Source organism: Marmota marmota, unplaced genomic scaffold (genome assembly GCF_001458135.2).
Source record: "Marmota marmota marmota unplaced genomic scaffold, marMar, whole genome shotgun sequence".
Classification (NCBI taxonomy): Eukaryota; Metazoa; Chordata; class Mammalia; order Rodentia; family Sciuridae; genus Marmota; species Marmota marmota.
In genome coordinates, this window is record NW_025999900.1 from 55,836,490 (window position 1) to 55,849,712 (window position 13,223).

At 53.9% G+C, this 13,223-nt stretch overlaps 1 protein-coding gene across 10 annotated transcripts in view; it reads right to left on the reverse strand.

Moving 5' to 3' along the window:
- Ttc7b (tetratricopeptide repeat domain 7B) overlaps nucleotides 1–13,223 on the reverse strand; it is a 213,979-nt gene that overhangs the window by 24,997 nt on the left and 175,759 nt on the right. For 7 of the 10 annotated variants that reach the window (XM_048799178.1, XM_048799185.1, XM_048799182.1 and 4 more), the window contains one exon: nucleotides 5,373–5,575. The exons of 2 other annotated variants lie outside the window; for them this stretch is intronic. In XM_048799178.1, the coding sequence (XP_048655135.1) occupies nucleotides 5,373–5,575 (203 nt within the window). Of the gene's footprint in view, nucleotides 1–659; nucleotides 662–5,372; nucleotides 5,576–13,223 lie in introns of all 10 variants that reach the window. One more of the 10 variants, XM_048799181.1, reaches the window with a different exon arrangement.

Genomic DNA, 13,223 nt, shown 5'->3' on the forward strand with positions numbered 1-13,223 from the left:
GCAGTTACTGCATCTTCTTGCTCCTCTCTCCTCCGGCAGGGGCACATATTGGGAACCAGGCTGCCAACCAGTAAAATACGAGCCACAGCAATTTCCCAGATCTCAACGAACAGATGGACGCTTTCAAAGACCGGCGAGAGCAAAGCAGCAAAGTTTCACGATTTAGCAGAGCCAGCTGCCTCGTGCCCAGGCTCCCTCTCCCCACTCAGGCCCTCGGCAGCTCCCGCCAGCCACGCAGGACGGGATGGAGCGTGGCATGCAATAAACAAGCCTGCGGCCTGAAGGCAGCTTAAAGGAGGCTCTGTCTTCAGGGCTCTTTGAACTTCAGAAGAGCTGCCTGCTCCTCAGAGCAGGGTCCTTAGTCAGATTCGTTTGATGGACCAGCATTCCGCTGTCTACCAAACGACCCGCCAGTGCAGCCTGTGGGGTGCGCCCCTTTCCCAGTCTGCTGTCAGCATGGCCGCCTTCGGGTGTGGGAAGGAACCATGAAAGAAGGGCGTCGTCCAGCACTGCGCCATGATTGCAGCTGTCCACTACTCCTGGGGTGCCTGGGAACAGGGCTGCAGCCACCTCTGGAGCAGTTTCACTTGATGCCCCTCCAGACTTCTGATGCGCCAGAGTGCATGAGATCAGGCAGGAATCTCAGAGCTGTGCGTGACGCCTTAGCCAAAGCCACCCAGCCAACCCAGAGCCTTTCTTGTCTCACGGTCCCGCCTCAGGAGACAGGTCAGGCTCCTATGTGGACTGGAAACACAGGTTCCCACTCACCCCAGTTCCCCTTCCAGCAGCTGCAGCACCCCCAACCCGAGGACCCAGCTGAGGTGAACAGCACTCCTGCCACAGCCCTCGCGCAGGCGCCTGCCCCTCCGTCCACATCGCCACATCCGTCACCCCTCTCTTCCCAGTGCCTCTCCCTTGTCCCAGGATGGCTCCATCACAGTCTTCCCCTTCCCGTAGCTTACCACCTCTCTACTCTCACAATGGCTTTCTGTCCTTCCAGGCCATGGGGACCTCACATTCAAGGGGACGACCCCTTTGTGCTTCCAATTTAGGTCCCTTCACCTCTTGGCAGCAGCTGAGAGCGCATTTTTACTGTCCCAGCAGACTCGTTGTAGGGACTGCCCATCCTCAGGTGGACACATGGGTCCTCCTCCTTCCTGATATGGGTGGACACACAGCTGTGTCACCAGTGCCTCCACTGTCCCCTTCCCATGGTTCTCTGGTCCTCTCCAACACTGCCTTGGTTACTTCTGCCCCTGACTCCATGGAGTCCCCTCTGCCAGGCCCTGGCTGATCCCGCCATCTGCTTCTGTTCCTGCACCTTTCGCAACCTGTCAGATGTGCCGAAGGTAGACTGTGCCCCGGCTAATATCCAGGAGTCATGCTCACAGCCCGGCCATAGCCTCCCCCTCCAGCCACACAACCCTCCTGGCTCCCTTCCACTATCATCTCTCTCCTGAAAACCCTTGTTCCTTTCTTACCTTCCAGTCTCACACAATGCCCTCAGAAGCCCAGACTGAGGCTTATCAGGGGGCAACCAGATGTCCCTGTTTGCAGAGTCTGTCCCCGTCCTGGTAGTTCTGTCCCTGGCCTGGGAAGTCTGGCCAGGCAGCCGGTCTTCTGCTCCCCAGTCCCACTGCCCCCCTCTCCCTCCTTCCCTCCACTCAGAACATAGACTGACTGGCTTGGAAGAAGCTGCTCTTTGCTTCATTAATTCATTTTGGGTCCTGTGAGCGAAAGGCTTCTCAACATGGTAGGCAAATAAATGTAAATTTATACATTTGTTCAAAACTAATACGAAAACATGGCTTTAGATTTTCTGGGAAAAGCCTGATCACTCTGATTCCTCCCATCAACATGTTCCTTTGTGATTTCTGGGCCCTTCAGCTGCTGCTCCCTTAAGGCCTGCCCACCCTCGGCTCCCTTCCCCCTTGTCGGTGCTACTCATTACCAAGGCTGCCGCACACCTGGCTCTCCTCTCCCTTCTCACTGTGTGAATTTAAATGCAGCTATGAGGGCTAAAGCCATTAGAAAATTGCCAGCTTCCCCTAGGGTTTAATCGCCATCTCTCTTGTCAAGCCTGACCTCCAGCTTTCTTCCAGGAGGTCTGCCTGCCCCCAGTCAGCGCTGCTTCTTAACAACGTCAACACGTTCACAGGTGCATGAACCAAAGCTCCCTGACGAGCTGGCGACCTGGCACGTGCTGCCACTCATACCCTCAGAAGTCTGTCGGTAACTGTTCTCACGGCCAGCCCAAGCTCCTGTCTGTTCTCTGCATTTCTCTGGGCCACCATCAGCCCGTGGTCTCCACCTGTGACAGACAGGTGGCTTCCTGCCTTCTGGACAGCTCCCTCTAACTGTTCCTCCAGTGTGGCCTTGGAGTGTTGGGGCTGTGATAGGCACACCTTCCATCCTGGGCTTTTTCCATGGCCTCGATCTATTTTGCTATCTGTTCCTTTCCTTGGGACCACCTTGGTGGCTTCTATGACGGTTTCTGGGGCACTGTCTTCCAACTCCTGCTAGTCTGGGCTTTCTGGACCTAGCCTGACCTGCACAGCCTCCCTGCTACCCCTCGCCTGCTCATATGGTCTTCTCCCTGCTATCAGGTGACTGTCCACACAGTGTCTGATTCCACCTCCCTCTCCACCTCAGCCTGGGGCCCGTCTCTTCCCCAGACTCAGGCCTTGAAGGGCGGCTCTGATGTCCCTGCTTCCACTTAACTCAGGGGTTTGCAAACCAGTCTGGTTCCTGTGAAGGCAAAGACAGGACCTTCTGGGACATAACAAGTAAATGTGGTTCTTGTACTGACTTGGCCCATTTGTGAGGCTGAGGAAATGGAGGGGGAGTAACTTGCTCATGACCCCAAAGCCAGTAAGTGACAGTGCTGGGACTACAGCCCAGGCCGGTCTGGGGCCTTAACCCTTGCCCCTGGGGTATATGGCCAGGGCCACTTTTCTCCCTTCCTCCATCCACAGCCGTGTATCTGGGTAGGGTGTCTCAGGGCTGAAGAGTCTGGGGACACCAGGGATTGCCCCTCCACGGGCACCAGCAGGTCCAACAGTGTCAGAATCTGCCCTGGGCTATAGCAGGGGTCCCTGCAGCAGTGGGCGGGCTCTGGGAGCAGGCCGGGGAGAATGCAGGCCAGGTGTATCATTCCTGAGGTCGGCAAGAAGGAGTGTGCCAAGCCATCCTTTGGAATCCCCCTGAGCAGTTAATGACTTAAGAATCTCAACTCCTCAAAACCTGTAGGCCTGATGTGCTCAACCTGCCTCTGATCTGGTGACTTTTCTAATGTATCAGGATGTACCTACTTACTCATTTGTTATTATCACTCTTTTCTATGGGTCAGTGGCTGCCAAATGGGTGTGGTAGGCCAGGCCCATTGTCCCCCTGGTCCTGGCTTGCCAGGCCCCTGTGCTGTGCACCTTGTGTTTGTCAGGGGCTCAGGTGTCTTGAAAAGCTCCAACAGGGAAACAGAAAACTCTCCTGGTGCGATTTTCCTATCTGATCTTTTGTCTCATGTGTTCCCCTTAGAGAAAATGAGAAATACTTCTCTGAATAATTCATAGGCCCCGAGGTGGAAACATGCTACCTCCTTTTAATAAAAAGACTGGGTACATGGTGATGATATACCTCTTCTGCAATGCTCCAGCAAAGGCTCGAGGATGTGAGAAGCTAGCTTCCCAACAAATTCCTCTTACAACACAAGACAAAAATTGAAAGCCAATGCAATATTTTTAATCAAACAGACTAATGTTTAGATAATATGTAAAATTATTTATAAAGCTGCACCAAGTGACAGCACACTCATAAAGGAAGTTGGAAAAAATTAAGTAGCTATAATACATGTAAGATTTGATTTATTTTTAAAGCTGAAAATGACTGTCTTTGGTTTTCTATTTAATAAGCATCTACTAGGTACTTATCATGTGAATCACTTTGTTTGGTTCTCACACAGCCTACCAGGTTAAGTACCAGCCCAACTTGCAGAGACACCCAGGCTCCTGTGGGTCAAGGACAAGCCCAAGCTCCAACTCTTCGGAGCACTCTTCTGCGGTGCCTAATTCTCAGTAGGTCAGCATGATTCTGCTGAAAACCAGTAGCCATGGCTCAGCCCCTTCTACATTTGCAACACTGGTAAGAAATGGCAAGAGAATGAAGTTTTTTTGATCATCTGGAGAAGACTTTTCTAATTAGTAAAAAATGCCTCCTCAGTGCTGGCCCTGCTTTCACAGCCTGTCCAGTGAACACCTGCCTTTTGCAAGAAGGACACAGAGCCTTGGGCCTCCCCTGAGGTTCCAGAGTGAGTGAGTGATGGCCTGGGACCAGAGCCCTGCACCCTGGTCCAGCGCTCCATCTCGTGCATGGCACACCATGTCTGATGGCGGTGCTCAGCTCCAGGAGGCTGGTGACCGGAGGGCACCGCAACCTCATTACGAGGCTTTTCTTTCCTGTGGTTCATTAAGTCAGGGAGGTCCCACCACCAAGAACAAAACCAAATCTCAGAATCTGAGCCTGGCATGCAGCCCAGGGAAGGGCAGGGCAGCTCCTCGCCAGCTCTAAAGACCCGTTATGTCATGTTTCAGCTCAGACTCCCACAGGGAAGTGACAGCAGATCGAGGGCTCCGCATGGTGTGTTCCCACATACCCATTAGCAACAGACAGAGCCCTCCAGAGTGACCAGCCTGCTTCCCACCTGACTGACCGACAGGCCAACTCCAGGACCTCTCTCGAGGATTGTCCATGGCAAGGGGTAGGGGAGCAACAGGTCCCTAGAAGAGGGGCTTGTGCATCTTGGGGTGCTGGCACACCTGTGCACAGTATGGAAACTGGGATGACTCCCTGACTGAGCATCCCACCTCTCAGTGCAATATGGCCAGCCCCTTCCAGACCCTGATAGGAAAACACCTACTAGCCAGTGCCCTCAGAGACAAGCTGGAATCTTGGACCTCTGAAGGAAGGCAGTCCCCAAGTGAAGACCTTTGTTCTGAAATCCCCTGAGGCATGGACATCCCTTAAAGTGGGTGCTATAAGAGAGACCAAGAGGACAATCAGTGCCCAGGGCCATAGGAATGTCTCTATCAAACCCAGAGCCACAGGGTGGCTTGGACTGCTGACCAGAAGGCCAGTGACCTAAGCTGGCCCATGGCACCTAAACAGGATCCAGGTAGGGTAGCTACAGTTATACACTGTCAACTCCCAGGTGCCCCTGGCATAAACAACCTCAGGAATGGCCTGTGGCTTAGTGCAACAGGACAGTCTGACAAGCTGACTGCATTTGACCTTCGGAACCAGTGTTTGTGGACACGAGCCTCCGGCGGCTCCTAGGACAATCCGACCTAGCGGCGGGGCCTCACGCAGCTGTCACTCACCAGCCGCTGCATGCTCTTCACGTGGGTGGGGCTGATGGACAAGGCTTCCTCATACCACCGCTGCGCTTCATCCATGTTCCCACGGAGCTCTGCGACCTGGCCCCGCATGTACAGGACGTTGTGGGACATTGGGAAGAGGTTGGCAGCTTCCTGGGTACAGGCTGTGGCTTCCGCAGGCTTCCCAAGACCAATGTAGACTTCAGCTGTGGGAGGAGAGCAGAAAGCAGATGCTGTCCCAGTTCACGGCCTGTGGGCAGCTGTCACTCTGCTTGGGACCTCTGTGTTCCCCCATGGGAGTCTGGCAGGGCAGAGCCAGTGGGTCCCCTACTCCTGAGGTCAGGCTACAGGCCAACATCCCTCATGCCCATTCCTGCCAGGGATTCCGGTCACTTGTGCTGTGAGCCTGGCAGGGCCCTGCCCACCTCAGAGGATGCCTGTCCTCAAGGTCCATCTAGGCCACTGCAGCACCTGGCCTGGCCCTGCCCTTGACTTTAACCACCACAGAGAAAGGGCTGAACGGGCACACAGCCTTTCATAGGGTGACGACTCTGCCCGCCAGCCTGTTCTCCTGATGCCAAGAGTGTGACAAGGTGACAGGCGGAGGCTCACATATTTAAAGGCACAAAATAAAATGGCCGCCCTCCAGACCTGGCCCCCTTCTGGGAAAAGTGACTGTACCCTGGGGATTCTTAGCTGTTAAGGTCACCGAAGCCTTTGAGAAACCAGGCTGCCACTTTCAGAACAAGTGAGGAAGAATCTCTCTGCCAAGCCCAGGCCTCGGTCCTCTCACCTCTGCCGCCCTGGCTTCCCCAAAGAGCACACCACACGTGCCAGTGCCATCTCTGTCTTGCCACACAGGTGTGCCACGCAGGTGTCCATGTGGGAACACTGCATCTGCCCCTTGGGCTCTTCTCTCAAGCCCTGTCTGAGCACAGCACCACCGTCTTTCCCCAGGCCGGGCCTGAGGCTTTGGGAACGCTGGAGTCCTCTTGTCTCTCCAGGGCCACCAGGGCCACATCTGTCAGGTCTCCTGCCAGAGTCCTCCTCCGTGGCCACTCTGCTCTGCACTGAGCAATGTGACCCTTTTCCTGCCTGCAGGGCAGCGAAGGACGCTAGGCCTCACCCTGATTGATGTCCCCTCCTGCCCTTCCAGGCTGTCAACGTGGAGTGTACAACACACAAGTGCTCAAAAAACAGGGTGAGAAAAAACGGGAATGCTCTGCCCCTTTCCTCAAGTCCTCACAGAGTTGCACGGGAACTTCTTCCACTGCTACAGGGCCTCCTGGTCACTTCTGCCTCACGGCCAGCCTGTCCTCCACAGACACTGTCCACCAACCTCCAGAGGCAGAGCCTGCTCAAATCCCCCTTGCCGAGGCCTTGAGCTTCTGCTCCCCTTCAGCATCTCCTTCCAGGTCTCCAGCCACCGACAGCCACCTACTCTGCCTCAGCCACACGGCACCCCACTTCCTTTCCCTGCTCAATCCTACTTCCTGTGTGTCCCTAGAGGGTAAGCTGTGAGCTACACAAGGGCAGGACGTGTCTGTGCTGACAATGACTGTTACCCCAGGGACCAGACAGCGGAGCCCAGAGCTTGGCAGGGTGAGAGAGAATGACAGTGACTGACAGCAGCTGGTGCTCCTGAAACTTGCAGGCTCAGGGGCCTGCCCATTCCTCACTGCATCTGCACGGTGACCCAGAAGGCACTGCCATTTGTCCCCATTGCATGGATGAGGAAACAGGCATAGAGAGACTGTGCGCTTGCCCAAGGTCCCAGGGCAGGTCAGGCAAAGGCAGTCCCGGACCCTGTGCAGTCAGGCATGGGCCTGGGCTCTTGGCCTTCAACAGTCTCCTCTGGCCCAAAATAACCTCCAGACTCCTGTGCCTGGCAGTGACCGGCCCACGCCTTCTGACCCTGTGAACTTCTGGCCTCTTCCATGCACCACCAGGCTCTGGCCCGGCAAGTGCTGTTCCATACGAGAGCAGGTCTGCCTGCCTCTGTGCTTTTGTCTGCTGTGGCCTCTGCCCCTGTGAGGTCAACCCCAGGCTCCTTCAAAGCCCAGCTCAGTGGCCTCCATCCCTGGAAGCCATCTATTCTGCCCCTCCTGCCCCTGTAGCTCTCTGCCCCGCTGTGTCCTCGCCAGCATTTTCAGAGAGTCTGGTGTATACAGTGGACTGCAGACCCCCAGGGCAGGCTCTGCTACAGCCCTGTCCTTCTAAATCCCCCGGTTTCACCTTTGTCACCCAGCCAGTCCCTCTCCTCAAGAACTCCCACTGCACTGGTGATCCTACTCACGCCACCGACAGTCTCCCCAGGCCAAGGGAAGGCCTGGACAGAATGGGCATCACCCTGGCACTGTGCCCTCCATCTGCCGGCCCCTTTTAACAGCAGCACAGAGAGGTGACGGATTAGCCCAGGATCTTGTAGAGGACAGTCCCAGAGACTGAGGCAGTTTAGGTACAAAGTCCTGAGCACTGAGGTGGCAGTGCCCTGGATGTGCCTACCTCATTTTTCTGGGAGACTCAACAGGTGCCACACCACACTCGAAGGCGACAAGGGGGATTCAGGCAGAGCCCTGTGCATTCTGGGAGATGAATGCCCTTAATGACGCCACCAGGCTGTCTGATGTCTTTCGGGAGCAGACTCTCTCCAAGTGTTCGCCAGGCCAGGTGGCTGTGACAGTGTGGTTTTGGGTTACCCGAAGGCCTGGAGAGCGGCGTGGAGTGTTCTTCTCACTGTACACTGGGCTCCCGACCTGCTTCCCTGTGGGTATGTTCACACACTTCGAGGATCCCGGGCCTGGCAGGTTGGTGAGGCGCAGATTGTTGGCCAGCCTGGGAGCAGGGACTGAGGGCTTCCAGAGTTTTCATAAGAATCAAGTGGGAGGAGCCTTCAACACCCATGTGACAAAACACATGTAAGTCCTGTTCCCTGAGGGTCCTCTGAGAACCCCATATGACACCAATCTCTTATTTATCCCATTTTTTCATAGGCCTCAGGCCTGATGCTATTGCTTCCCATGAGGAGGAAAGAGGACAGAGAATAGGGCCACATCTGACTTCTTTCCAGTGCCAAAGAAGTGGCTGGGGGGACCTACGAAGTCAACAAGGCTAGAGGCGGATGAAGCAAAGAATGCCCAGCCTGGGTTGCTCCGAATCCCATGTGAGCTCAAGTGGGCACAGGTCCTGCAGTGGTTTAGGAACTCTCTTCACCAACGGCGCCTCTTTTCTCCAAAGAGCTCTTAGGCCACCACACAAAAGGACCCCGAAGAGCAGGTGGCTTGGCTTCCCCCTTGATTTGTCCCCACATCTTGCTTCTGAGGCACCACTGGGGTCCCAGGCTCTAGGGTTCCCTGCCACGCACAGTGTCTCGAGTCCCTGGAGTATTTGGTGCTTGCTGCTGGGAGACGTGTGCGACCCTCGGCAAGGCAGTCGGTTTCCTAGGCCTGTTCCCTAGAACAGTGGTCAGCATCTAACAAGGTGCTGGGAGCTGGAAGCCCAGAGCGGGAGATGGTGGGGACGGCGGTGGGGACAGCGCCAGGGCAAGCCTCACCCCTCCTGGAGTCTGCAGGTGGTTACTAAGGAACCCTGAAGCTGTTATGCTGAGTCAGGACACCTGGGGATCCAGGCCCAGCTGGTCCATGTTCCCAGGGCTCCTTTAAGACAGTCCCTGCCTCTCCAGGAGGAAACACAATGTGAGGGCACAAAGTCTCTGACTTTAGGAAGGACGCTCTGGTGGAGGGATTTCCAGCGTCAGTCAAGGACTAGGGAAGAAGAAGGAAGGTTCACTGAGGCTTTCCAACATTCCTGGTGTCACCACAGCACACGGTCTTCTCTGCTGGGACACACAGCTGGTCCCAGAATACTACAAGGCCACAGCATTCACTGTGAGTGCGTGCTGCTCGGAAAGCCTGGCCTGGGCATCCACAGATCAGATGAGGCCCGAGGTCTCCCCAGAAGAGGGTGCCGTGAATGTCCATTCCTCACCCCTTGCCTGGGCTGGCTGCCCTCCTCGTGCTCCTGCAGCCGGGTCCTCTCCACCTTCATTCTCTTCTGAGGCCTTCGGTCGCATCTGTTGGCTTTAAATCCAAACTCCCAAATGTGTGTTTCCAGCCTGAATCTGAAATGTGAGGCAAACACACAGCCGCCTCCCTGGCACTGTCACTTGCACGGCCTTGGGCATGGACAGGACTCCAGAATCCCCCCACTCCCTGCCACCCTGGGACATCAGGTCTTCCCCCAGCTGCCCACTGCGGGAGACGGCACTGTCCGCCACCACCCACTGAAACCCAGGGCTGGGGATTCCTCCTTCTCTGTCACCCCTCATCTTATCCACCAGCCGGCCCCATGGGCTCACCCTGAACGTGCGTCGCAGGCAGACCCGGCTCCCACCCACGGCAACCACCTGGGACCAGTGCTCCCCACTCTCCTCCTGCTTCAAGTCCTCCACGAGCTTGTCAGTGCTTTTAGAATTGGGTTCAAAGGTCTTGACATGGCTCCTGGGGGCACAGCCCATCAGACCCCTGCCTTGCTGCCTCCCTTGGGCCCCTTCCATCCCAGGGCCCTTTATTTCTCAGAGCTCGTGCTGCCTCCAGGCCTTCCCAAGGGCTGCCTGGGCCTCCATCCTCCCTCCTGGGCCTCCCCTGGTCAGTGCTGTTGGAAAGTGCACAGCCTCCTCTGTCTTGCTGGGGCGAGGCCTTTTCTCCAGGAGGTCAGAGCAACCTGGACTGCTGCTTCCTGGCACTTGGTAACTTGGGGATTGGGTGCTTCGGCAGCTGATTTGTCCCCATCTGTGAACTCCAGGAAGGCAGGGACTGCGCCTGTCTTCATGACCACTGACTTGCAGAGCACAGCACATAGAGACGCTCAGACTACTGAGTTGAACAAACAAGGGCCTAGTGAGGGCTACGGTGAGGGTTCTGGGCCACACTGGTGGCCTTGGAATGCAGGCTTCCCAACATGTGAACCATGCAACGTCAGACAGGTGACTTGATGGCTGGGTCTCAGCTTCTTCATGTGGGGTGAGTGGAGTGCACAGTGTACCATCCCATGCCAGGCTGTGATGAGGACCAAACAATCTAAGCCACCGAAAAGCCTCGGAATAACACCTGAACAGGCACTGTGCTTGGCAATGCACTGCAAACTGTAGACCATTAGCCAAGCCCCAAGGAAGGAGGGGTGGGTGGGGCAGAGCTGACCCATCTAGACCAGCACCAGGCCTGCCAGGCCTGGCCCCGGGGACTTCAGGGTCTCCCTCATAGGTGTTCCCTGTACCCATATGTGCACATATGGTGGGTCTGGGAGCCATCCTGGTCTCATCATGGAGGATGTACCACCACTTGACATTGTCCAGGCAATCTCCTGGCACCTAAGAGTGGGCAGGATGAAGGCCACAGGTCACACCAGAGTCAAGGAACTTGTGAGTATCAGAGCTTTAGATTTCCAGCAGAAATCAGAAAATCTGAAATTGCACATCTAAGAATAGCCACTGGTTTCGGCTGTGAGAGGTGCCAAAGTGAAAGCTATAATTATTAGTCAGTAACAAGTAAAAATTAACCACCTACCGCCAAGTCATTTTTAGCTGCCAACTCAACATGGGACTTGAAAGATGGGGACTGGGAAGCTGTGTGGCATGGAAAGTATCTGGTCCAACTTGGAATTACCATGACTGCATGAGCTTCTGATGCCCACCAGTGAGGCCTGCAGCCCGCAGAAGGAAGGAGCATGGTTCTGACCCCATGTCTGCTCCAGCTCTCCTGACTTCTGCCCCAAGGACACTGCATGGACGCTCCCATCTGTCTACCTGGGTCCCCCTGCTGCAGAGTACAGGGAAGACCCTCTCTCTGACCTTCTGTATAAGAGATTATATATATGAATGGAACTTTAAGAGACCAGAATGGGTAGTTGCTTTCTAAATATCATGGGAAGACCAGATGCTATAGGAAAAGATCGATAAATGTGGTCAGGGCCAAAAAAAAAAAAAAGACAAAAAAATATGAGCACCTACCACAGACGTAAAACATACAATAAATACTTATGAGTAAAAAAGAAAAGCCCAGTGTCTAGGAAGACTGAGCAGTCAATGGAAACGCCATTTTTTCATGTACTAGGCTGGCAAAGACCTAGGATTCTGAGATTCTATGGTGTTGGCACAGACGGGAGAAAGCGACAGCACACGCTGTTGACTGGAATGGGCATTGATACGACTCCTCGGGAGGCAACGTGACAAACTTTGTCAAGATTAAGGTGTGGCCTTTGACCCAGCAGTGCAATTTTTTGGAGTTTATCTTAGAAATACAGAACAATATATGTAAGGATATTGGTTGAAACATTGTCTGTAATGGCAAAGTACTAAAAATGGCCCAAACCTTCATCAGAGCACTGGTTAGAGGATTTCCACAGCGTTGATTTACACTATGCAGCTGTAAAAAATACAGCTAGTCTCGTCCATGCTGATGTAATGGTCTCCCGGACACCCTGTTAAGAGGGCAGCGTGGACGCTGTGCAGGGTGGGCAAGATCTTTGGAAGGTAACTGGGGCTGAGGGATAAGAGGAGCCTTTCACTTTACATCCTTCCTACTTTTTGATCATGTACCACGTGAGTGTGCTATTTAAGAACAATTCAGATAGATAAACCATGGAAACAGGTCCAGAACAAACCAAGGAACAAACCTGCAGAGCCCAGGCCAACTCAGCGACCAGGAGTCCTGCAGAGTTGAAGGCCAGGACAGAAGAGAAGGTGCTGAGGGAAGGGAGGGACGGTTCATGGACAAGCATCCCCTGTTTCCTGGGTTTGTATTATAGGCTGGGTCTTTGGCCTGTTCCCTCACAGAGTGGTGAGAGGCTCTGGTGTCCTGCTTGTGATCACTTGCCATCAGATGCACATGTAAGTGTCCCAGAAACCCTCTGATACAGTGTGCATCATCTCAGAGTCACCTTCCTGCAAGATCAAATCTAGGGCCACAAGCCCAGTATGGAGGTGCACACCTCTAATTCCAGCTACATGGGAGGCTGAGGCAGGTGGGGTTGTAAGTTCTAGGCCATCCTGGGCAACTTAGTCAGTCTCTGTCTCAAAATAAAAAATAAATAAATAAAAAGGGCTGGGGATGCAGCTCAGTAGTAGAGCATTTGTCTAGCATGCACAGCCTAGATTCAATCCCCAGCCTGCCCAAATCCCCAGCTCCAGCAAGAGCTCCCATCGTCAGCTCCCCTCTACCCTCAGTTCACCAAAAAACAACCAAGAGAGAAAAGGCCCACACCTACCAAGGAGCACCAAGGCCCCAGGTGTTGGGACTTGATTTAATTTCTGGAAAGCATGCAAAATTTATGAAATCTGGAAGTATCACTGGAGCTGATGATGGACACGGGAAGCAGATGTTACCTGGTTTTGATTAACTGTCAACAATTGAGGACATCTTTATTTTGCCTTTCAGAGCAGTGGAGCTCAAACTGCATGTGGTACATCCTGAGTTCAGTGGAAACTGTTTTTTCCTGAATTTGCCTCTTTGAAGACTATATGGACATATAATATAATTCTTCTCTTTGAAGAGTCAATACAGCGCAGATCCTAAGACCCTAATTGGTTCCATTCATTCATTCTGTACTCAGCGCTCACTCCATGTGTACAATATGCACGGATCTATAAGGAAAGCATGGCAAGTACTTTTTGTAGTTCAATGCCAGCCTGTAGAACATTAAAAACATGCTCATTAACTAGTAATGAGACCTTTATTCTGTCCTATAGGCCACAGCAATGATAAACGGAGATTACGGAATTATATAAAAATTTAAGGATAGTTCCAAACTATAGTCTTAGTCACCAAGTTCTTCAGTGTTGTCATAAGCAGCTGTAGT